This window comes from Lemur catta, chromosome 21, assembly GCF_020740605.2.
Source record: "Lemur catta isolate mLemCat1 chromosome 21, mLemCat1.pri, whole genome shotgun sequence".
NCBI lineage: Eukaryota > Metazoa > Chordata > Mammalia > Primates > Lemuridae > Lemur > Lemur catta.
Genome location: NC_059148.1, coordinates 12484116 through 12509238, shown reverse-complemented (window position 1 = coordinate 12509238; position 25123 = coordinate 12484116). Strand labels below are relative to the sequence as shown.

The 25123-nt window shown below is 47.6% G+C and overlaps 1 protein-coding gene across 4 annotated transcripts in view; it reads right to left on the bottom strand.

The window, feature by feature from the left end:
- MYO18B (myosin XVIIIB) overlaps positions 1-25123 on the bottom strand; it is a 245078-nt gene that overhangs the window by 145399 nt on the left and 74556 nt on the right. For all 4 annotated transcript variants that reach the window (XM_045534350.1, XM_045534352.1, XM_045534351.1 and 1 more), the window contains exons 18-22: positions 19679-19838; positions 17598-17781; positions 16592-16814; positions 13751-13860; positions 272-337 (exon numbers count right to left, since the gene is read on the bottom strand). In XM_045534350.1, coding sequence (XP_045390306.1) covers positions 272-337; positions 13751-13860; positions 16592-16814; positions 17598-17781; positions 19679-19838 — 743 coding nt within the window. The remainder of the gene's footprint in view (positions 1-271; positions 338-13750; positions 13861-16591; positions 16815-17597; positions 17782-19678; positions 19839-25123) is intronic.

Here is a 25123-nt window from a genome sequence, read left to right as displayed (position 1 = left end):
CCAGAGTGTTCATTCTCCGAAAGCCCTGAAGTCCCTGGGAATGTAACCTCTAACCAACGATATTTCTCAATGTTGTTTATTTCTATCCGTATGATGACAGTTTGTCTTCGTGACCTTTTAAGATAGGCAGGGCAGAAAATACTAGCTTTGTTTTTAGTTTGGAAAAAGGAGATCAAAGAGAGAATGGACAGTTGAAGTAGGACAAGAATTGGGTCACATCTGGGTGCCCGATGTGATGGGCAGAATGTCGTAAGAAAGAAACTCCACTCACTTGGCTGTGCCCCATGGCTACCGCCTTCCTCTCCAGGTCCAGGGTCTGCAGGAGCTCCTCCACCGCCTGCGGGGGGAGGAGAGAAGTCAGGAGGAGAAGGTATGCAGAAGGCAGGAGACGCCTAAAGGGCAAGGTCAAGCTAGCCGAACAGCTGATGCACCAGGAGCAAGGAGGACCCCACATGTCTGTGAGCTTTGGCAAGTGCAGACAGTGAGCACGTACTGAGCACCTACTGTGTGCCATCCATTCGACTGGGACCATCACAGACACTGATTTGTTTCATCCTTTCAGCAACCTTAACATTGGTCGTCATGCTACTATGCCCACTTTACAGACTAGGAAACTGAAGGTACGAAATATTATTATAATATTATAAAATCAAGGATGCAGCTTCTATGGAAAAGAGTATGGCAGTTCCTCAACAAATGACAGAGAGAAGTACCATGTGATCCAGCTATTCCACTTATGTGTATATTTCCAAAAGAATTGAAAACAGGGTCTTAAAGGGGAATTTATACATTTGTGTTCATAGCAGCGTCACTCACAATAGACAAAGGGCAAAAACAACCCAGGGTTGGATGGATAAACCGCATGTAGTATGCCCACACAACGTAATATTACTCAGCCTTAGAAAGGAAGGAAATTCTGACACTACAACTTATATGAACCTTAAAGGCATTATGCTAAGTGAAATAAGCCAATCACAAAAGGACAAATACTGTAAGTTTCCACTTCTATTAGGTACCTAGAGTAGCCAAATTCATAGAGACAGGAAGTAGAATGGTGGTGGCTAGGGGTTGAGGATGGCGGCAATGGAGAGTTATTGTTTAATGGGTACAGAGTTTCAGTTTTGCAAGATAAAAAAGAGTTATGGAGATGGATGGTGGTGATAGTTACATCACATTGTGAAAATATTTAATGCACTGAACTGTACATCTTAAAGTGGTTAAGATGGTAAATTTTATATTATGTATATTTTACTGCACACACACACATACACACACAGCAAAAACAATGCCCTAAGTAAAGGTGTTTTTTCCAAGATTCCGAGGCTACACACAGGGCAAGAGGCAGATTCCAATCAAGGTCGGGCTATGTGGCAACAACCATGTCTTGAGCTGCTCCACTTGCCTAGAATGGCTCCAGAGGACTCAGGGCACTAAGAAATTCACGTGCTGTGTCACTAAGTCACCTTGTGACAGCCTTCCCAGCACGCTGTGCTTCACTCATCATACTAGCCAGAGACTGCCTCACTCTCACGCACACGTGCTAAATAAATGATGTGGATATCAACCTTGTTTGCCTGACCTAGAGCCTGTGTTTAACTCCTCTCTGATTCCCTCCACTGCACTATAGTACTGTTCTGTGCATACAGTAGGAGCTCAACAAATACGGTGGCTGAATGAAGGAACACCTAAACAAGGGAGATCCAATGGGAGGGAAAAGCAGCCCCATGTAGGAGAAATAATTACACTCAGAGAGATTTCTAGATGCAGCACAGACCACATCACCAGCCGTTTAATGGAATCCTCCTCTTGTAAATTGTCACGTAGGCGTTGAAACAACCCTGCCAGGGATTTGCACCCTCAGACAAATACAGGTCATGTCTGGTTCCCTTGTGACTGCCAATTTCCCTCCCACTCCACCCTCACACCACCCCTCATTGCTCTTCCATTCGCTGAAAATAAGAAAGTCTATTTTCAGAATAAACTGTCAGAAAAGTAATTGCAATGCTCGAGAAGCAAAAGGTATTATGAGACTGGAATAATTTAGTGGACGAGTTTCAATTCCATAGGTCAATGGCATCACAGAGAACTTCCTAAGATACCAAAAAAAAAAATTGCTTATTAAAAGTCTAGTCCCAAACTGCAGTCTGGAAAGAAGCTTCATCTTCTGACCTCCGGGAAGAACATTCCATGATACCCTTCCAAAATTTCAGTGGTTTCACTTACTGCATTTTAGCCACAAATGTTGCAAGGGAGCTGTAGGTGAAGAAAATGCATAAAACCAATATATTCAAAACACAACATCTTTTATCTCTGCACAAGAAGAAAACACAATAAAAAATTGGCTAAAAAGAGATGTATGGATAAAATAATGAAATATATGGCCAATGATATTTTTCCAAATCTATTTCAGACCTAAGAACTAGGGTAGATTTTATGGGGGAAAATACCAGGATCTGGAGTTAGAGCCACCTGGGTTCAGATCTGGGTTTTGTCATTCATAAACTGTGTGACGTTGGGCAAGTGCTTTACTGTGAACCTCAGACTCCTTCTTGAAAGACGGGGACAAAAATAACACTTGTTTCAAAAGATTTTGAGGTTGTGCTTATGGAGGGCTTTTAGCAAGAGCATGTAGTAAATACTCAATAAACATTAGGAGATATTCCGCCCTCATAGTCACCTCTGTTCTGGTCCAAACCTGGCAAATGGGTTGCAGAACATGGATGAAGGCTTCTATTTCTTGCATATACCCCAAACACTCCCAAAGCACACACTCAACCACCACAATAGCTGAGGATCCTTCTCTACCTCCATGTTTTCTTAGAATCCCTTAGATGTCTATGTAACCAAAACTACTAGCTCTAAGACAGATATTCTATTCTGTTGACCTCATTGTACAGATAAGAGAGCTTCAGTTCAAATGGAGGCATGGGTGGGTGTATGCAGGTGTTCAGCTATACTTCTGATGCTCTTCCTCACCTGCAAAGTGGGGACAATATTCCCTGCCTGGACCATGCAACAGTGGAGAGCATTAACTGAGAACATACGAAAAGGACTTTGCACTGAATTGCTATCACTGTTGTTAATATTACTATTAGATTGAATCCTATAAAATTGCCATTTGTTTAGAGCAAATATCAATTATCTCATTTAGTTCAACATAATGTAATCATTGTCCAACAGCCACTTGGTGGAAAAAGACGAGGCAGGAACCCAAGTGACTGTAAGAAATTTTTCCTCATCCCGTGTCTTTATGGAATCATCTCTTTCGTGTACTGGAATTGTCTGGGTCATTGAAGCTTATCCCTCTCATCATGAAATTCTATGTTTTTTGTTTTGTGAGTCAAATGTTGGCCATTTTGCTCCCAGAAAACAGTTTTCAGTGGGCTTTTGAGTCTGAGCCATGTTCTAACTGCTTTGCACATAATAACTCACTCTGTTTCCAATTCTCAGCAGCAGGTACTATTTCATCCCCATTTTACAGACAGAGAAAGTGAGGCCCAGTACAATGAAATGGCTGGGAAAAGCTCACATTTGTAGGAACTGATGGAGGGAGACTCCAAACCAAGGAATCAGCTCCCAGGCTTTTCTCCACCCTCCAGTGCTGGGACCCGGTTCAGATCCACCATTCACTGGCTGTGTGACCCTGAGCAAGCCACTCCTCCTCTCTGGTCTTCAGTTTCCTTTTGTAGAATATGGGTTAATCACGTCTGTCCTACAGGGGCGTGGTGGGGGCTTAATGAGGTTATAAAGGCAGCATGTAAAAGTAATACTCTCAGAATGGTGGAACAAGGAGCTTAAGGAGTCCTCTCCCCTCTCCCCCCAAAATAATAAAAATGAATAAAATTTCCAAAAACGACAACTTCCATACTCTGGAAATTGAATGAAGGGATACAGAAAATTGATGAGCATTTATTCAAGAAAAACTACGGAAGCACAGGTAGGAACAGTGGGAGTCTGTGGCTGTCTTCATTAGGGCTCTCCCACGCTTACCTTCCACCCACCCCACCCCAGCTCTGTCACTGTCGTGGTCCTTCCGGAGCCAGGCAAGCTGGGCAAGCCAGCAGCAGCGTTGCTGCCGGAAGGGGCTCACCTAAATGGAGGAAATCATGGAAAAGCCCCACACTCGGGAGAGTTGTCGGAAACAATGGTGGTCTTGGCAACAAATGAATGAGGAAGGCCAAAGGCACGGCTAAGCCTGAGGTTGTTGTCCGGATGGAGGCGCACTCTGGACCGTGGATAAGCCAGAAATTTAACCAGGTGACATGGGAAATGGGACAATCACAACGGGCTTGATAAACGCCCGTATATTCCTGGCTCAAGACTGGACACAGTAACAGGAGAGACTAGAGAGGGCCCCTAGCTATCGACATACCCCTATCTGAACATGAGGCTGTGTGCACAGGCAGAAAATAAGTGAAAGGGCCAAACTGAATGTCAAGGCTGAAGCACAATTGCAACATATGGAAACACATGTTTCCAACCCACACACAGATTCATCAGAAGAACGTGGAAGCCTCACAGATTCAAGGGGTTTGATAACCACCCCTGCTGATCACTAAGCCAGGCTGACACAGCAGCAACCCCTGGGAAGCCAGGCTTTAAAATAAAAACTCCATTTTTTTAAATTTCAGCTTATTATAGGGATACAAAGGTTCAGGTTATGTATGTTGCCCATAACCCCCCACTCCCCCCACCCCGAGTCAGAGCTTCAAGCGTGTCCATTCCCCAGACAGTGCGCATCGTACTCATTGTGTAGGTATACACCCATCCCCTCCCTCCGCCCCCCACATCTGTCCAACACCCAATTGGTGTTATTCCCAAATGTGCACTTAAGTGATGATCAGAGAAACCAATTTGCTGGTGAGTACATGTGGTGCAATTTTTAAAAACTGGGCAGAGATATCAGTGGTCTTACACCATGGAGGAGACAGATTCCATAATTCCAGTGAAGACAAGTTACTACATGGTTAAAAAAAGATCAGAATCTAGAGTTGCTATCCTCTATCATCTAAGATGTCCAGTTTTTAATGAAAATTACAGGATATGCAAAAACACTGGAATTATGTTTTAAACTCAGGGTGGGGGAAAGCAGTCAGTAGAAATTATCTTTATGGGCTCAGAATTTGGAATTAGCAAAGACTTCAAAGCTGCTATTATAAATATGTTCAAAGAACTGAAGTACACAGTGCTTAATGAATTAAAGCACTGTATTATTATACTGTATAATAATAATGACTTGTGAACAATAAAACATCAATAAAGAAATAGAAATGATTAAAAAAAAGGATCCAAATGATTTTTTTCATTTGAAAAATAAATTAACTGAAATGATAAATTCACTAAAGGGGCTCAAAAGCTGATCTGAGATGATAGATTAAAGAGACAGCAAACTTGAGGATAGATCAACAGAAGTTAGAAGTCACCCAGTTTGAAGAATAGAGAGAAACAGGAACAAAGAAAAATAAATGGAGCCTCAGAGACATGTATGGCCACATTAAGCATGCCAACACATGCATAACGAGAGTCTCAAAAGGAGAGGAGAAAGGGATAGAAAAAATATGAGAAGTGGTGGCGAGAAACTTCCCAAACTTGCCCTCCCTAAAATTAATTTATGCATCCAAGGAGGACAATGAATTTGAAATAGAACAAACACAAAGAAACCACCCCAAGATTCATCATAGTCAAACTTGAAAATCCTGGAAGGAGAAAGAGAAGAATAAGTTATGTAGGAGAAAACATTATTGGCAGAGCTAATGAAGTCCAGAATGCAGTGGGATTACACATGAAAAGTTCAAGACCAGCCTGGGAGAGACCCCGTTTCTACAAAAGATAGAAAAATTAGCCGGGCATGGTGGCGCATGCCTGTAGTCCCAGCTACTTGGGAGGTTGAGGCAAGAGGATCACTTGAGCCCGGGAGTTCGAGGTTGCAGTGAACTACGATGACCTCACTGCACTCTAGCTAGGGCAACAGAGAGAGACTCTGTCTCAAAAAAAAAAAAAAGTGCTGAAAGGAAAAAACAAACCTGTCAATCAAAAATTCTATATCTGGTAAAACTATTCTTCAAAAACAAAGGTGAAATAAAGACTTTCCCAGGCAAACAAAGACTGAGAGAACTTATTGCTATCAGGCCTGCCTTACTTCCTTACTTATATTAAAGGAAGTCCTTCAGGATGAAAGAAATGATACGAGAGGTAATCCAAATCCTTAAAGAACTAAAGAGTACAGGAAAATATAAATACACAGGTAAATATAAAGTTCTATATAAATATATTTTTCTCTTTTCTTCCCTTAATTACTTTAAAAGATGTAACATTAAATAAAAGAAAAATATAAAGCCGTGTTGTTGAGCTTATAATGTATATAGGTGTGATACACAATCACCCCTTGGTATTCATAGGGAATTTATTCCAGAACCGCCCCCCGTAAAGGATATCAAAATCTATGGATTCTCAAGCCCCTTATATAAAGTGGCATAGTATAATATTTGCATATAACGTATGCATATCCTCCTTCATATTTTAAATCATCTCTAGATTACTTATAATATCTAATACAATGTAAATGCCATATAAATAATTGTTGTAATGTAGTGCTTAACTCATTAACTGCCATGTAGGTTGTATTTAATTCACACTAGTTTTGAGCCCGGGGCCTCCTGAAGCATATGGAACTCACACGTCTCTTTACCTTGGGAGCCATGTGGTGCACAGGCAACTCATGTCGCCATGCTGTAGCATACATGTTACGTGATGGGTGGCCCCCTGGGAAAAACCCTGCAGTTAGTTCAAGAATATCTTACTTGTTGATGTTCTTATTGTTACAATTGATATTGACAATTTAATTGCATATAACTCATGCACAGAAAGCAATAAAACATAGCAAATTGTTCATGAAATTCAAAAGGGTTGCTTTGTTTTCGAAGTTTTTATTTCATTTTCATAATAAAATACCATGGCCCGAAAGAAATAATTTTTTTTCTAGTGTGGCAGTCAATGTGTTAAGGAACAATGACAAGAAAAAAGTCTGTAATGCTCTATATATATACAACCATTCATTTTTTTCCCAATATTTTTAATCAGCAGTACCATCTACTTCTTTTTCGTATTTTCAATCGGTGATTAGTTGACTCTGCAGATGTGGACCTCGCAGATACATACAGAGAGTCAACTGTGTATTACAATAGTATCACTAAAGTGGGAGGAGGAAATGGAGCTATATTAGAGCGAAGATTTTATATTTTACCAGAATTAAGTTGGTATTAATCTGAAGTAGAGCATTAAGAATTACAACGCATACTGTAATCCCTAGAACAACCACTAGAAGGTGGTATTCAAATGGTCCACTAGAAAATACACAGTTTGCACAAAAGAAGGAAGTGAAGAAGAGGAATAAAAGAAGACATGCACATAAAGAAAACAGACAGCAAAATGATGGTGTAAATCACATTACACATCAATGGATCAGACACTTTAATAAAAAGGCAGAGACTGTCAGCCTGGATTTAAGAAACAAAAGATTCAGCTACATATTGGCTACAAGAGACAGTTTAGATTCAAAGATAGGTTAAAAGGGGAGGAGGCAATGAAACAAGACATATCATGTAAACAGTAAATGCAAGATAGCTGGAGTGGCTATATTAATATCAAACAAAATACAATTTAAAACAAAAATTCATTATTAGAAACAAAAGGGAGATATTTTATAGTGATAAGGGGTTGATCCATTTACTCTATGAATGTATGTGTGTGAGGTACCATGTTAATATTTTAAATTAATTAGGTCACTTGATCCTATCACCGTTTTAAGATAATGAAGATAATGAAGATAAAGAAGGGCTAAGTAACTGGTCAAAGATCACACAGCCTGTGGGCAGACGAGATGTGGCATGTGCTCAGGAAGCCTGACTCCAGAGTCTGTGTCTTTAACCTGTTAAGCTATTCCGCTTCCATAACTCACAGCCAGTAAGATTCATTCAGTGAAGCAGCCCAGGTATTAAACATAGATGGATCATTATCTTCACTGTAAGTCGATATTACACTTCAGCTAACATGAATCTCAACACACCCAAGATCTCTCCACCTTAAGTATAAAAGCTCAGAAATCCAGTGGCAAATTTAGCCCAAGTTTGAGAATCCAACAGATCTCAGTTACATCCTGGCCAAGTATAGGGAGAATTTACTGAGATAATGCACGTAGAATCCTTACCTACCCTGACTGGCACATGTCACGTTTTAACAAAACTAGTAACGGGTGGAGGCTCAGAGGTTATAAACCCCTCTTTGGCAATGTGGGGTGATGGCACCCCTTCACCTGCACCCTTGAAGATTCAAATTATGAATCCTAGAATGTACCTGGGAGAAATTCAACTTATAGATAATGCTTCCCACTTATAGAGTCCCTTTATTTTCTAGAACTTTGCAAAGAGATTTCTCTTCAATGTGCAAGAAGGGTGCACCCCAGAGAAGCACAGAGGCTGACATCTCACGTTAGGCTGTATATGCCAGACAGGCAGTGAGAGACCCCAGGAATGATGAACAGCCATGGCTGGGAAGTGCTTCCCCAACTCACTCCTCAATAAGCAGTGTGATGTGGAGAATCCGTGCCTGTGGAATAGGTTACTCACCCTGTGAACCATTTGGCTGCTGTTTATACAGCACCTGCCCTCATAAAACCCACATCATGGTCCAATGGCTTCCATCTGTTGAGCACCTACTGTGTGCCAGGCACTACAGCTACCATGTGTCAAGGGCATGGATTCACAAAAAGAGATTTGGAAGAAAACACAATTTGAAGCCAAGTCTGTCTGACCCTAAACCACATGCTTTAACCACTGGACTTCTCACTCCATAAGGGTGGAAACTGTGTCAGTTATTTAACTCTATATGCTCAGGACTGTAAATAGAGTTCCTGGAACAAGACAGAAACTACATGAAAAACAAATAAATACACACACACATATAATTGGGTTGGTTAAAATTGAATGGGAAACATGTAAAATGATTAAAACAGCAGACTCGAAGGGGACAGGGACAGTCAGGTGAGCAAGAAGAGGATGATGAATCAGTTCCAGGGGGCTAAACTTACGGGAGCTCCTGAATAACAGTTCAACACCCTGAAAGCGGACAGCTTCCTCCCCGGCCATGGGCTCCTAGGGGCCTCTTCCCAGTAGAAAAAGACTCTTGACATGAATTTAGAGGAAACAGGAGTGTCCACGAGGGTGTGCGACAGAACAAGAGTGGCTGCCTTCGAGAAGATGGATTGACAGCCCTTAATTATGTTCTTCAGATCAAGTGCCCAGGGACAGAGATTGTGTTGGCTAAAATCAATCAACTCTGTAGACACTCTGAGAGGAAGAGGGCGGACCCAAGTGTTCCCTCACATCGATCAGAGAGACTTGGCTACACCTGCCTCCGCGGCAGAAATAGGGAAGGGAGGCAGGAAGGGTCTAGAGTCTGGGACGTAGCCAAGGTGAGCTGAAAGAGCTTCTCCACGGACCTGCCTGAGATTCCACCATTATAGCCACTCTGCGTGGGCTTTGGTGTAGATTAAGGAATAATCTTAACCAGACGGGGCAGCCTAGCAGAGGGGACTAGGACTCGAGATGATTAGAGGGGGAAGACAGGGACATTTTGGAGGCCTGAGTGTAAATGCCCGGGTGTCTGGAGTGGACAGGAGTATGCCGAGTAGCCAGAATCAGCACGAGGACACTGATACTGAAGAGCATCATGGAACGGGCAGAGTGGGCTTCGCTTCCTTTCATATTTTGTTTAAGTCAGTCCAAGTCACAGAGACCAGGTCTTCTATGCCACGCCCCTGCTGGGTTTTATCAAGTGGACCATCACTGACCACCTGATAAGGTGCAGACTCTAGCCCAGTGAACAAGAACGCAGAATTTGCTCCTGCCAAACTCCTCAGCCCCTTTACTTGTCACTTGGCATCTTTTAGGCTCCATCTCAACACTAAATTGTCCGTACACCTTTGTGACTCCAGATCTTTGCACGGGCTGTACCCAGTGCCCTAAGGTCTGTCTCTTACCCAATTCCTCCAAATTGTCTCACAAGGCTCAATTCAAGCATCACCTGCTCTAAGGTGTCTTCCCTGAGTGCCCCACCCTCACCTGCACTTGAAATATCAAAAATTCTAGTGGCATTTCCTGGGGTGTCCCAAAGCCAGTTCTGTATGGAAATTGTTTGTTGTGGTGTCTTTCTCCTCGAGAATGTGTTCTATTTGCCCTCGTATCTATGGTGCCTCGCACAGGTTCTGGTGAATAGCAGGTATTTGGTCAAAGTTGGATGAAATTAATAATGATTATTTTAAATTAACATCCATGGATGGCACATCTTGTACAGAACTGCCCTAAGCACTCTGCCTGCCTTCAAGGGGCTTCTATTCGAGAGTCCTGTGTGAGCATGAAAAGATGCTCAACATCCGGAATCATTAGGCGGATGCAAATCCAAACCACAGTGAGATGCCACCTCACACCTGTTAGGATGGCAACTATCAAAAAAATAACACTAATAATAACAAGTGTTGGCAAGGATGTGGAGAAACTGGAATTCATGTGCAGTATTCATGGGAATGCAAAACAGTGCAGACACTATAGAAAATGCTATGGCAATTCCCCGACAAATCAAAAATAGAATTACCATATGATTCAGCTCTTCCACTTCTGGGTATAAGCCCAAAAAAATTGAAAGCAGGAACTTGAAGACATATTTATACACCCATGTTCACAGCAGCATTATTCACAAAAGCTAAAACATGGAATCAATGAATGAACAAATAAAATAAGGAATATACACACAATGAAATATTATTCAGTCTTAAAAAGAAAAGGAAATTCTGAACCTTGAGGACATTATGCTAAGGGAAATAAGCCAGTCACAAAAGGACACATATAATGTGATTTCACTTATATGATGCATCCAGAGTGGGCAAATTTATAGAGACAGAACGTAGAATCATGGTTTCTCAGGCTTGGACGGAGGAGTCATTGAGGAGTTATTATTCAATGGGTACAGAGTTTCAGTTTTGCAAGATCAAAAAAGTTGCAGAGGTGGATGGTGGTGATGGTTGCACAAGAATCTAAATGTACTTAATACCACCAGTCTTAAAACATGGTTGAGGTGGTTAAGTTTATGCTACATGTATTTTGCCACAATTAAAAAAACAAAACAAAAAACCCTATGTAAGGAATCCGAGAGCCTGAGTTCAAATCCCAACTCAACCACTACCTGGCCGGGTGGTCATGGCCTCAGCCGTCTCTGCTGTGAAATGGGGGTGGCTCCCAGAGAGGGAAGGCTTTATCTTTTGAGAACTGTCTCAGGTCATGGTTCCGTGACCTTTTGACACTGTGCATGATATTTTGCGATAAGAGTTTGCTCATCTGTGATAAAAGGCATACGCTATTTTTGTTTCTGGAATACAAAATATCCAGCAAGTCCCTGCAAAATGAGAGTAATTCCCCGGGAAATAGTCTTGGCATGAAAACCAACATTTAGACCCCACATGGTAGGCACACAGGGGACTTCACCGAGGCCCATTTTACACCCTGGCAATGAATTCCCTCTACCGCCGTCTAGCGTCTAATGACAATATTGACCTTTTCTAGCTGTCAAACTTGTCTTACTAAATCCTGAGGTCTTAACTGCTTTGCACACAGAGGCTGATAGTTTGCCCACCCGAGCACGTGTTCATGTTTAATTCATGGCCTATCCCATGTTGCCTGGCAAATGAATATTTATCAGCTTTTTCATAAGAGGCAGGATGGTGTTCCTTTCATTGCTGCCAAAATGCTATGCTGCAGCAAATGAAATTTGTGAGCAAATAAAAAAAGAATAAGAAGAAGCAAACATTCCTAACCAAGTCCATTCCACTAGTAATTTTCCATTTTCTGAGGCCTCTCGTGTATATGGAGGTGGTTTCGGTTTGGCTATAACAGAGAACTGCTGAGTCGTCCAGAATAGAAATGCTTCCATATGCCATTGCCCCCGCTGAAAATTCCCCCGCACCCCACTCCCGCACCGTGTTCAACTGCAGGGGAGCCCAAGACCCCTTCAATGGCTCCATGCCAGACCCTCTGAATAGAGATCAAGTTTTAGGGAAGTGGGAATAAGGAATCCCAAATGAAGACTGGTACAGAGTGGTTGATGGCACCAAGCCCGGCAGAAACTCATGGCTTCCAGAATGGATCACTACCCAGAGAAGGGACAGCCCTGTGCCACAGACATCTGGGTCTGATGTCCCCTCCCTCAGCGGGTTAGGAGGGCCCTGCAGAAAGCATTGGTTTGTCTGTTGAAAGAGGCCTATGCTCTGGTTCCCTGCAGAAAAGAGCCAAGAAGGGACCTAAGAGCTGTGACTCTGCTTACTTCTAGCCTTCTGACTCGTTAACTGCGGGTCGCAGGCACACACAGACACATGAAGTTTCACCCTGTTTGTGAATACAGAGTCTCTGCAGCTTGGCTGTCATCACCTTGGACTTGAAAGATGATGATGATATTGCTGCTGCTGCTGATGATGATGCACTAGGCTGTGCATGAGGTACGCCAACTACACTATTACGTATCATCCTCCGAACACCCCACTGAGCTAGGCATTATTGTTGTTTCCACTTTACAGATGAGCAAACTGAGGAAGAAAGAGGAAGTAACTTTCTTAGGTTCACGCAGCTCCAACTGGGTGTCAAATTCAGGTCAGTTTGACTTTGACCACCCTCCCCTGGAATCAAGAAATTTGAGATTAAAGGGCAAATCCACAAATTCCTGGCTGTGTGGCCTCAGGAGGGTCACTTCACCTCTAAGAACCTGCATGTTGTCATTTGCAGAATACAGCGTAACAGCTCTTGTTTTGCAGGGCTGTTGCGAAGACAAAGTGGGCTCTGCAAATTCTAACAAGCTCTGTCATCATGGATAAGCCTGCGGCCCTGCTCAACAGAAGCACTTAGCGAGAGTTTGGCACCAGCAGTAAAGAGGAGATTCCATAAGTCGACAGGAGAGTTGGAGAAAGAAGACACATAGGGAAAAATACAAAGTTAGGTGTGTGTATTCGCTCATTCACTCGTTCAAGGAAAAAACGTATGGAGCACATGTGAGGAGACAGAAAACATCTAGGGGCTCTGCATAATTTCAGATGAGGATAAGTGCTACGTAAACATGAAAACAAGATGTGCTGGACAGTGACATCTGAGCTGAGATCTGAATAACAAGATGACACCAGCTGTGCAAAGACTAGAAGAGGATTCTAGGCAGAGGGACCAGCCAGTGCAAAGGCCCTGAGGCAGGGGGTGTGCATTATAATTCTCAAAGATGTGGCCCTGGTGTACACACTTCCCAAACATGCTGACCCTGAAGCTCTCTTTTGAGAGACACTCGGGGAGCTGGTGTCAAGTGCTGGTGCCAAGTGGAACGACCTTTGGAAATGATGGCTTTTCATCTTGCTAGGGCCCATTTTAGCCGGGACTCTCACTTCTCATCACTCTATTCTTATTCTTTCCCTGCACTTCCTTATACAGGGCTCAAAAGGGTCATTCTGGGATGGGTAGGGTCCCAAGTGACATTGTTGGGGGCTGTAGCCTGGAGCAGGGGCCTATGCAAAACCTGATGCCACCCTCAGCCTTGACCCCAAGGCCCAGATCTCAGATCCCAGTTGGTCCATATGCCCCCTGGGGCCATCCCTTGCGGAACGGGAACCCATCAGACCTCAGTTGGGGCACCCAGGGCCCTCACCCCTCTTGCATCCACCTTCACATACCTTCCTCTCATCTATTCCCTCGGAGGTTGTCATGAGCTTCTTCAGGAGTGGAGGGTCCAGCACCTGGAATTGCCGGCGGAACTGAGCGAGCCCCATGTGGTCAGCATAGCCTGGGGAGGGGGGGCAGGAGAAGAACACGGAGTCCGGACGAGAAGACTCAGCCCAGCGCCCCAAACCCCCAGACAGGAGTTCAGGGTCCTACTCCCAGCCTGACCACTAACTTCTCGGGTGGACTCATCTCTCAGGGCCTCAGTTTCTGCATTTGCTAATTTAAGACACTGGATTTGATCGGCAATCCCCAAACGTGTTCCCCAGAACAGAAATCTTACAAAATGCTCCACTGAAAGTTTGAAAAAGCTACACACTCATCCGCCTCTTGGGAGGACCCAGTGCATGTCAGGATCCCAGTCAAAGGCTCTGGTTCCCACTGCAGATCCTCAAGTGACAGGGTCAGAGGAGGTCTGGTAAAACCTCACTCCAATTTCAAGACTACTAAACGACAAGCCAAAGTCATAAACGAGGAGGAAGAGCTATCATGGGTGTGTGTGGCTAATTCAGGAAGCCTTCCTTGGGGAAGAGGAGGGTGCTGGGCAAGCTTCGAAGGACATCAACAGCACAGAAATGGGGAACCGCCCCCGGGGGGGCGGTTACAAGCCTGCACCTTCCTTTTAAGTCAGACTCATCTGGGTGCACATCCCATCTCTGCCCTTCCTCGTCCCACCACTGGGACAGATGACACCACCTCTTTGAGATTCAATTTCTTCCCTTGTCAGATGAGTATAAGATCCATTCTCATGTGGTCACTGCAAGGATTAATCCCGATGGCAATTATAGTCACAATCTGTGTGACGTGCTTTCCTGTGCCCTGTCATTCGTCTAAGCTTTATGTCCTTATTAACTCATCCAACCCTCGCAACAACTCTCAGAGATGTAACCTATTCCAGGAGAGGAAAGGGAAGTGTGCTCTGGGGACTTCCCTGGGGTCACAGAGCTGCTGAGAGGTGGCGGCCGTAGTCAAGCCCAAGCCATCCCTGTCCAGAGTCTGAGCTGTATCCAGTAGCTACACAATAGGTAGTGTTTAATGAGTGTTTACTATGTGCCTTAGCACAGTGAGAACAATGTCATCTAGTGCGTGTGACGACCCAGTGTCTAGCACAAAGTAGGTCCTCGATACATAGCACACGCGGGCATGCATTATGCACGCACGTGTATAGTGTCTATGTATTAGACACGCACGAATTCAAAATCATAAATATTTGATGTATATATCTATGTATGCATGTAAATATATCTCGTGTGCGTGGGAAAGAGACAGAAGTGACTTAGAATAGAAAAAGAAAAAAAAAAAAAGAGGAAAGGAAGGTCTAGGAGGCAAAAATTGGAAAGTTCTACCATGAGACGTCAACCCTTTACTGGGCTGGAAAGCTCCTGCGGGCTGTGCTGGGAATGAACACACAGGGCAGACACTGCAGTGGCATCACATGACCCAAGGAAGGGGACGCCCTGACCCTGCACGCACACAGGGGCTCTAACAGTCCCACGGGGGTCCGGGGCCCTGCAAAAGGCCCTGCTTCCTTCCAGCATCGATCGGCTGTGGGGGCCCAGCCGCCGGCTGTGACCATCTCGCTCTTCTCCTGTGACATTATCTGTCTGTCTCTGTCTGTGGCTGTGCAGGTGGGAGGGAAAATCAATGATGTGCTCTGGGGACTGAGGGTCTCATCTTGGCTCCCAGCATTCCATCATTAGCTCGGTCAGGGGGCACGAGAGCAGCGACCACATGCGGGGGCATTAGTGGCCACGGAGACATTAACCAGATGGGCGTCCACCTGAGCCTCCCCACCTGCACCAGGCACCCCATCCTCTGCAGAGAGAATGGCTGTGCCTGAGCCATTCCTAACAGCCAGGGAGGGGGAGCAGCGTGGTGGCCTTCGGGGGCTGGGAGGCATAAAAGAATGGGAAGGATTGAGATCAAGCTCAACTTGTAAGATAAGCTCATGGTGGGAACCTCGGGTGTGTGCTTGCTCACTAAAACACAGCCGTGGAAACTTCATTCCTTCCATTAGCCCCTCTGCCCCCCTGCCAGCCCACCATCTCCCCAACTGGACCTGGTGAAAGCTAAATTCCCAACAAAGGCACTCAGCCTGCCCTGGTGGGCGCAGCAGCCTCGCCTCTCGCAGTTTCCCATTCATTTCAAACCCTATTCCCTGAAAACCCAGCCCCCTTTACGCCTCCCTGCCCCTTCTCCAATGTTGCCTCTCCCCCCGCCTCCCAGAGATGAGCCGCTTTTGATGCTTCAAGACCAGATGAGAATGTTACGTCACCTGGGAGGTCTCCCCCCGTCTCCCCAGCGAGAGCAGGAAGCTCCATTCTCCAGGCATCCAGGTACCTCCTGCATCCCCGGGTGACCTAAGCCCCTGTCACATCATATTATCATCTCCTGGGCTCACTGTGATCTCCCAAACCAAACTGAGCATCTTGAGTACCATGATCCTCTTACATTTGTTGTTGAAAGGAAGACACGCCCTTAGCCTTTCAGGAGCACACGAGTCATTCTGGAAATAACACGGGCTTTGGACTCAAAGAGCATAAAATCCAGGCCCTCCGTGCCCCGGCAGCGGGACCTTGAGCAAATGCTTTCACCTCTCTGAGCTTCAGTTGCTTCCTCTATAAAAGAGGTCTGATCGCAGCCTCTCTCTCAGGCGACCGCTAGGAAGAGTGAACGGGATGCTATATGCAAAGCTCCTGGCATGTCGTAAGGGCGTCTGTCCCTTGGCTGCCACCGGTAGACAGGCACGTACCAGGAGTTGGAACCAAGGTGCTCTGCTCCCGGCGGTCTCTTACCTGTCCTATGCAGACGCAGAGCCTCCAGGATATGGGACCCCGCGAGCTGGACCCTCAGTGCTGGGATGTCCGGAGCCAGCAGCCCACCTGCCCCGGGCTTGTCTCCACCAGGCTCTGGTGGCATCGAAGACCCCTGCCCGCCTCTGCTCTCCACCACGGGGTGCGGCACCAGGCAGTGGATAAAGTGCAGACGAGAACGTCTGATCATGCCGGTCAGCGCGTCCTAGGGCCAAGCAGAGAGGAGGTCAGGGCCAGCTGTCTCAAGGAGAGACAGACAGGGGTCTGGACACCACACTCCCCAAAGATGAATTCAGACTGGCCTGGGCATCTTTGGGGGTGTCTATGTCCTACACCAAGGACCTCCCACCTCCTTCCTGATTTGTGCTCATGAGAAAGAAGGGCCTTTGTTGAAACAGATGGGGAAACTGAGGCCTAGAGAGGGCACGCGAGTGGCCCCAGGTCACGCAGACCACTGTCTGGGACTAGAACCCAGGACTTAGTCTCAGGGCTCTCCCAGCGTAATACACTATGAGTGTTTTTCAGAATGTCTCCTTCCCGTGTCCCGGCCCCTCCTCATCCGGGCTCAGCCTGACCACTGACCAATCACACGTCCTCATTTGCTAATGGATTCAGGTTCCTGGTCTAGGTAGCATAGTCACATCCACGCAGGACTCTGCTGCCTTACCCCAGGGACAGCCTAGAGGTGAGAAAGGCAGATGGGGCTAGTCTGGCTGTGACATCTGTCACCTTAGTCAGGAGGGCATTTGTCCCCCAGCCTCTCAACTCAGTTAGCCGAGGCTTTGGCCTCAGGCTTGGATCGGCCACTTCCCAGTGCTGTGACGACAGCCAAGTTTCTCTGCTGCTTGGAGCCCCCGTTTCGTCCTTTGTGGAGTGTGGGGCCTGGGGCTTGCTGGGGAGGGTGGGGTTGATGCAGGGACTCGTCGTCCAGGGGCAGAGGGTGTGTGGCAGCGAAGGCCACACTCCGCGGGCAAGGGCACCTGCTCACCGTCTGCAGCTTGATCTGGGGGCACGGGGCCTTCCTCTTGAGCGCAGCGAGGCTGCCGGCGAACGTCCTCCTCACCACGTGGCCCCTCCGCAGCGCCTGCTGGGAGGTGCCCTCCAGACCCGCCACGGCGCGGCACACGGGGGGCAGCTTGGCCCGGGCCTGGAACAGGCTCCGCAGCTCCTCCCTGGCAGGCGGGAGGGGAGGCAGGGGCTTTAGGAGGCTCTTGGGGAAGGCTCGCCCCGGGTGGGGGGGAAGGGAATGAGCCCACCTTAGCTCCTGCCCCTAAAGCCTCCCCTTGAGTCCGGCATCCCAGCTGCTCCCCTTCATTCACACTCCCTCCGCCATCGGGGCTTTGCTTCATGACAAATGCCAGCTCCTTCCTCCATGCCTCTCTGCCCCCTGCAAGTGCCCTCTGCCTCCCCTGTCTTTGGATCATATCTGCTTCTGCAGATATTCTGGTCACTTATGCACCTGCAGCGATTCTACTAAGCCTGCGCTTTCTCAGAGCACAAAATCGTCTTCGTCATCCCCAGAACAGATCTGGACGGTAGCAGGTATGTGCTGCGTGGTTCAGGCAAGAATGAATGACTCGCAGGCCAAACAGGCACTTCCTGGAGCTGCAATAATGTCAAGTAAATGCCCAGCCTAAGTCACCTGCACAGAGGGTGCCTTCCCTTAGCATCCCTGCGACGCACGGGTCTGAGGTCAGTGCCAAGGGTGCTGGATCCTACAGTGTCTGCCTGGGAAACCCACGCGGGTCCACCCTCTTCTCTGGGCCTGCTGTGAACCGGGCTCCTTAACAAGCCTCCTGCCGCTTCACAGCACCAAAGCCTTCCTAGATCAGACATCGGAGCTTGCCGGCATCATTCCCATTTCTCACACTAGGAAACTGAGGCCCAGGTCATGCAGCTTGAAGGAGGCAAAAGCGGGATTTGAACACTTGCCTGACTTCAAAGCTGTGCCACAGCCGCTGAATCCTGCAGCCTGGCTCAACTCTTATTCTAAGGCGGAGGAAGCAAAAAACCCAGAGGAGGGAAAGTGACTGCCCACCGTCACTCAGGTGACAAGGGCAGGGCGGGGACTCAATCCAGGTTCCCTGGCCCCCCCATTCAGTCCTCTGGTTCTCGCTAACTTTTCCTTTGCCCCGTCCCCTGCCTTGATCTCTGTTCAGGGGTTGTGTGTCCATGACCCTTCCTGGATTTGGGGTTTCCAATCAACTCTGCCCACAGTTTCCAGAGAATTCTCCAAGGATCACTTAGACTCAAGCTGTATTCTGGCTCTCTACCACTTTCGTGCCGTGTAATCAAAGGCAAGCCACTTCACCATCTGGGGCCTCAGTTTTCTCATGTGTAAAATGGGGCTAAGGGGATCCACTGTTGCTTTAAGGGCGAAGAAGATACTTCTAAAGTATTTCTTCTGATACAAGGCACTGAGTAGGCTGTCAGTGAATGTCCCCTCCTCACCCTTCTGCCCACCCAAGACACCAGCACCTCCCCTCCCTGGGAGGCTCAGTTTCTACTCTTGTCTCCAAGCTCTGCCCTTGCAGGATCCCGGCATTGAACTTGGAAACACACACACACACACACAGACATGAAACAAGCCTTTTCCAACAACCCTATGAACTGAAAGCAGAGATTGCTGCGGGCCCTGTGCCAGCACTTCTGGGATAAGCCACCAGGGAACAAGATGAGCCTTTTTTAATGCTACAAAACATGTCATTTCAGTTTTACAACCCCCTAGTTCTAGGATGTCCATAAAAGTTGTTCCAGTCACATCATCTCCCAGACACTTAATGCAAGGCAAAACGCCGAAATAAGAAGTCGCAGCTTTTTAGCTTCTGTTCCACCTCCCCGGAAGGCCGGCCTTTCTCCTCGGCTGGGTTCGCTCAGGCCCTGGGGAGACATTGCACTGCTCCAATTCCAGTTGTGGTTTTGTGTTCCATTATGCAGGGAAGGGACTCCTGGACCGGCCCTCCCTCACTGGGTCGCTGTGACTGCGTAGCCCAGGTGGGGAGGAAAACGCAGCACCTCAAATGCCCCAGCCCCGTCCCCAGCCCCGTCCCCAGCCCTGGCCCGACTCACCTTTTCGACTGCTGCAGGATCTGCGGGGCCTCCAGGGCGGAAAGGTTGGGCTTGGCTCTGTGCAGCCAGCCGGTGAGGTCGTAGCGCACAGGGTCCTGGCCCAGCTGGTGGGAAACCTCGCACTGCAGGGGCTGCTCACAGGTCCTCAGGGCAGACGTCCCTGAAAACAGACACGGTGGCATGAGTGCTGGGGTCTGGTGAGGACACTCTGCAGTCAGTTGTCACGGCCCCAAAACACGCCTTTCCCATTTAAGTACGTTTCCAGGTAGCTAAAGCTAGAGAGGTTGAAGGCACCCACATTTCTCCCGCTTTGGTGAATCCGTGCACATCATTTCCAAAGCAGATTCCCTTGCTCCTTGCTCTCTTATATCCGGGATACCTGTTTTTCCCAAACACCGTCAGCACACGCACTCTGCCTGAGTTTTGCGCTATATATATCTCCGTGTACCACCTGGGCTGTGATTCACTTGACGTTTTCTTCAAACGGATTCACATTTTCACAAGGACAGTACATTGATTTGAAAAGAAGCATTATATTGTGGGTTTGATGTGCAAAGTATGTTTATTTTCTAATATGCATGGAAGTAAATACATAACGATTAAATATTTTAAAAATATTTGGTTGTGTGCCACCCAAAGTCATCTTGAATACCATCAACCAAATATGGGCACAGCATACTCTTGGGAGACTCTGGCACACACTTGGTGACAAGAGACAGAGTAGGCGAAATAAATAGGCTTGATCTTGGGAGAGAGAGAAAACCTGGGTTCCCCACCACTCATTACCGTGTGAAAGGGACCAAGCCATGCAAGCCTCTGAACATCGGTTTCCTCCTCTGTAAAATGTGCATTAAATAACACATACCTCCCAGTGCAGCTTCAGGCTTAAAGCAGATAATGTGTGTCAAATATTTTGGCGCAGTACCTGGCAGAGAGTGGTCACTCAATAAGCAGTAGTGGTTGTCATTTAATCATTACGGCGCTTAATCCTTCTAATGTGCATGGAAGTAAATACATAATGATTAAATATTTTTAAAATATTTAGTCATGTGCCACCGAAAATCATCTTTAATACCATGAACCAAATAAATGCACAGTATACTCTTGGAAGACTCTGCATTTAACCCTTTACTGCCTTTAACCCTTTGCCGATGTTCCAGAGTCATGTTTACCTCCATATCCCTGGCATTCACCGTCACGCTTGGGATGTGAACAGAGTCCGGAAGTGCTTGTGGAATGAATGAATGAATGCGTGGTCATTTATGGTATCATTCTAACTGTCATGATGCTCTTAGGTTGAGTTCACGCATTTGGGATGGTGGTCCCTGCACTGGATGGCCCCAGACGGATTATCATTTGGAGTGATCATATCGTTTTGCTCCTTCTGTCTGTTCTGGATGACATTGCTTTGCTTTCCTGTCCTGTTATTGTCAACACACCCACATGCATGAGGGTCTTGAGACCTTCTCCCAAATCCTAATTTGCTGCCTCTAACTTGCAGTAAGCTAGAAAACAAAGGGCCTGCATTTCTTGGAACTCCATGCAAAATAAAGACAGTCTGAAAGTCTACAGGCTTCCGTGAGCCTGCAGGAGGAACGGGCACGGCTTCTGCCAACTGTTTGGCTCCTTAGAGGCCTTTGTGCTCAATAACCAGTTGCCTCTGTGTCCCAGATAGTTGAAGTCACCAGCAAAGAACACTTCTAGTTAAGTGAAGTTTTGCTGCACCGAGAGCCCTCCGTGAGCCACTCACAGGTGTGCAGCTCCTGCCCTCAAGGGAGTCACCTTCCAAGGGGAGAGAAAAGCGTCCCTCTTGGAGCCAGATGACAAAGCACACAGCAGGTTGTGGCACAAATGTCCCCGATGTCCCCACAATGCTGCAGGTGTCAGTTTACACGGCTGCCGCCCTACACTGAACTGGAAGCAACTAGAGGACAGGGGTTGTGTTGATGCATCGCAGTGGTCAGCAGCTGGCACAGATCTGGGCTCTGAATGAGGACGCAGCAGCGTTGGGGGAGACAGAATAGAGGATGGGGATGTTGGTTAAGCCCCAGCTCCTAGCACTCTCCGCTGGACACGCTACCACGAGTGACTCCACTCAGTCCCCACTCTGGCTGGTGACAGGAGCATCTCTGAGCTGGTTTCTAGGCGCTGACATTAAAGCTCAGAGAGACGAGTCAGCTTGGCTACTGTTGCACAGCAGGATGAGGACACAGGTCTGCGGGGCCCAAAGCCTGCCTCTGTCCAGGGTGCTGGCAGTGCGTGGAGATGCCACATTTCCCAGGAACTGTCCTGGAAAACAGCTCCGAGGTTCCAGGCCTGCCTGTTACCCTCATTCACTCCTTTCTCCCAGAGTTGGTTTTCACGCCACAATTTTGTTCATCAAAGCATTTCAAATGAAGCCTCTTGCTTTCAGAAGCCCTGTGGAAACTCCTGGGGTTAGGGCCTTACCCGGCATAGTTCTTTCATGACTTCCGCATTCGTCACCTACTCAGGGAGTCTGAGCCCCAACACCGGGGCCCCCCTTGGCTCCTGCAGGTCACCACCTGCGTTGGTGAATGCCTGTCATCTGAATGTCCCCTGGGGCTGGGCTCCCTGAGGGCTGACCCCAGCCCCACTGGCCCTTGTGGGGACACTCAGCAAACGTACCTTAGGTAAAGGTAAGAGGTCATAGTAGCGAACACTGGGTGAGCCAGAAGGCCCCAAGTGTTCTGGTTGACTGAATGTTCTCATTAACTCAGAGCTAATCAGAAAGCCCTAGAGGAAAAGAACTTTTTTTTTTCCAACCAAAATGTCTGAATTAATGTGTCTGTCTCAGTCAGTTCAGGGAAAGGACGTAACAGATTCTCTCCCTTGGGAACCGAGATCCTCATAGCGTCCTGATAGGGGTGTCTGGGACAGGCACCATCAGGCCTCAAGCAAAAGGAGAGGGACCACAAATCTAGCGGAACCCCCCTCTGCCCTCCCCAGCCTCGCCCTACAAGATGCCTTCTGCTTCCAACCCTACTTTCTGTCTCTTCTGCCTAAACGGCAGGATCCAGAAAACATTCCATGTGAGAATTCCATTTCATCCGAACCTGGATCATTGAGTTTCCACATATTCATCAATTTCGTAGCAAGTATTTGTGGTGTGTTTAATCGTGCCAGCTGGTTCGGATGCCACCTCTGCAGAGGTGAACAGTCCAGCCCCCATCCTCAGGGAGCCGGCAGTGCCCCGGGGACAGATGGCCGATGGACAAGTGTGGGGCACGCCCCGGTGACCACCGCAGTGGAGAAGGGGAAAGCAGGGGAGGGAGACGGGAGTGCAGGGGGGCGCGTGGGTGTGATTCTACACAAGGTGGTCAGAGAGAGCCCAAGACCCCATCATGCTGGAACGTGGAGGAAGGAACAGACCACGCCAGGGCCCAGGGGGGAACGTGCTCGGCGCGTTTGAGCAGCAGCACACAGATCACGTGATGGGAACCAGAGATCGGAAGGAAAAATGCAGATGTCCCCTTGCCACGCTAGGGGCCCTGGGCAGACAGAGGCCCCTCTGCCCTCAGGGAGCTCACGGGGGCGTGGGGAGAATAGAGCAAAGGCAAGAAACACCCGCAACGTCACAGAGCCTGGTGAGGGCCCCAAAGGGAAGAGGGAAGGAGTTGTGATGGGGCAGTGGGACTGCCCAGGACAGCTTCAGACAGGGCACAGAGACGGTCTCTGAGGAGGGTGACTTCAAGCAGAGAGCTGGAGGAGGAGGAGGTGTAAATGCCTCTTTGCACACATCAGATCGGCCGTCCTCACAACGGCCCCCTGAGACAGGTTTTACCGTGACGGCCGTTTTACAGAGAGAGGTCAATTCCCAGGAGTCACACCCAGCGCAACTGAGCAGCGAGCAGGGAGCCAGCTCCGGCCTCTGTGGTCCGAAGCCCCGGCTCTCCACACCCCTACCTCCTGCCTCGCCCACTCCCCGAACCCCCTCTCCTGAGCCCATCACACATGCAGACAGGAGCCACCCTAGGCTGGAGAGGGGTCACGAGTCTGCCCGGCCTTTGGAGTGAGGCCATCGGGTTTAGCGCTCACTCTGCGCTTGGCGCCTACAGGGCCCTGGGAAGCCACCTGGCTTTGGTAAGGGACTGGGTACCTCCCTGTAGGGGGTGCAGTGAAGCCCTCAGGTCTGGCTCAGTCGAAGGTCTCCACAAATGACAGTGTCTGCCTCTCCTGCCCCCTTCATCCTCCTTCACCAGCTAGCAAAGGGGTGACATAAGTCATATCTTAGCACCTGGGTGGAGGGGAGTCAATCATCACCCAGATCAAGTCGAATGCCAGGACCTCTCCAGGGTGAGGACAGTCCAGGGCTACATTGTGACTTTCTGGACCCAAGCACTTTTGCTGTCACAGGCGTCTTCCTGCATAAAATACACACACACACAAACACACACACGCATATACACACATATACACACAGACAGTCATGCATTGCTTAATGATGGGGACACATTCTGAGCAATGTGTCCTTAAGTGATTTTGTTGTTATGTGACCATCACAGAGTGCATGTACACAAACCTAGATGGTGCAGCCCACCACACACCTAGGCTACGTGGTGTGGCCTATTACCCCTGGGCTGTGAACCTGCACAGCATGGTAATGCACTGAATGCTATGGGCAGTTGTAATACAATGGTAAGGATTTCTGAACGTAGGAAAGGTATAGTAAAAATATGGTATTATAATTTTATGGGACCACCATGTGGTTCACCATTAACTGAAATGTCATTAGGCAGCACGTGACTGTATATACAAGGGCTGTCCAGAAAGTATCCAGCCATTGTTAAATAATGAGAACATATTACATGGAGGGATATTTTCTGGACAGCCCTTGTATATGCACATATTTTATGACTGTTGGTATACAGATAAATAGATTAATATTAATATATAAGTATATACATACTGGTGAGGGCTTTTTGTTGTTGTTTTCTTTTTTGAGACAGAGTCTTACTCTCTCACCCTGGCTAGAGTGCAGTGGCATCATCACAGCTCACTTCAGCCTCAAACTCCTGGGCTCAAGTGATCCTCCTGCCTCAGCCTCCCGAGTAGCCGGGACTACATGCATGTGCCACCGCACCTAGCTAATTATTTAATTTTTTTAGAGACAAGGATCTTGCTCTTGCCCAAGCTGGTCTCGAACTCCCAATCTCAAGCAATTCTTCCATCTCAGCCTCCAAAGTGCTAGGATTACAGGCATGAACCACTGAGCTTGCTCCTCCTTCTACTTTTAACAGAATTAAAACTAATGAATGAAAGAGCCCACATCCTGGCCGCCAAAGCCAGTTGGGGCTGATAAGATCTCAAAGCATATTTGCCGACTTAAACTCATGGTGGGGTTTTAAATCCAGACCAGCCTTGTTTCGAATCTGCCTTCTGAGACTCCTCCTCTGGGCGACCTTGGACAAGCATCTCTACCTCTCT